We start from the raw sequence: 1,029 nt of genomic DNA on the forward strand, positions 1-1,029 counted from the left end.
CCCCCCTCCAGAACTCCCAGTGACGCCACAGAAACCAGGACCCGTCGTCGTCCAGGGCAACAACAACAACCCAGCCAGCGAGAAGCTGGAGAGAGTCCGCAAGTGGAGCATCACCACCTACAAGGTGAGAGGAACCGGATCAGCCAATCACGGTCCTCGAAATCCACGATCAATTTACTATCAACCAGTTTCTCAGTTTACGAGGCACTTGAATGCACCATTCATTAAACAAGGCCCACTTGAATGCACCATTAAACAAGGCCCACTTGAATGAACCATTAGTTAAACAAGGCCCACTTGAATGCACCACTAGTTTAAACAAGGCACACACACTTGAATGCACCATTAGTTAAACAAGGCCCATTTGACTGTACCATTAGTTAAACAAGGCACACTTGAATGCACCATTGGTTAAACAAGGCCCACTTGAATGCACCATTAGTTAAACAAGGCACACTTGAATGCACCATTGGTTAAACAAGGCCCACTTGAATGCACCATTAGTTAAACAAGGAACACTTGAATGCACCATTAGTTAAACAAGGCACACTTGAATGCACCATTGGTTAAACAAGGCCCACTTGAATGCACCATTAGTTAAACAAGGCCCAATTGAATGCACCATTAGTTAAACAAGGCACACTTGAATGCACCATTAGTTAAACAAGGCCCACTTGAATGCACCATTAGTTATACAAGGCCAACTTGAATGCACCATTAGTTAAACAAGGCCCACTTGAATGCACCATTAGTTAAACAAGGCCCATTTGACTGCACCATTAGTTAAACAAGGCACACTTGAATGCACCATTGGTTAAACAAGGCACACTTGAATGCACCATTAGTTAAACAAGGCCCACTTGAATGCACCATTAGTTAAACAAGGCCCACTTGAATGCACCATTAGTTAAACAAGGCACACTTGAATGCACCATTAGTTAAACAAGGCATACTTGAATGCACCATTAGTTAAACAAGGCCCACTTGAATGCACCATTAGTTAAACAAGGCCAACTTGAATGCACCATT

General features: G+C 43.4%; 1 protein-coding gene across 1 annotated transcript in view; it reads left to right on the top strand.

Moving 5' to 3' along the window:
* Positions 1 to 4: 4 nt before the first annotated feature.
* Positions 5 to 1,029, top strand: part of LOC117935185 (arfaptin-1-like) — a gene marked incomplete at its 5' end in the record, with an annotated part of 5,802 nt that continues 4,777 nt past the window's right edge. Inside the window, one exon of the mRNA XM_034857323.1 lies at positions 5 to 124. Within this exon, the coding sequence (XP_034713214.1) occupies positions 5 to 124 (120 nt within the window). The remainder of the gene's footprint in view (positions 125 to 1,029) is intronic.

Source organism: Etheostoma cragini, chromosome 19 (assembly GCF_013103735.1).
Source record: "Etheostoma cragini isolate CJK2018 chromosome 19, CSU_Ecrag_1.0, whole genome shotgun sequence".
Lineage (NCBI taxonomy): Eukaryota > Metazoa > Chordata > Actinopteri > Perciformes > Percidae > Etheostoma > Etheostoma cragini.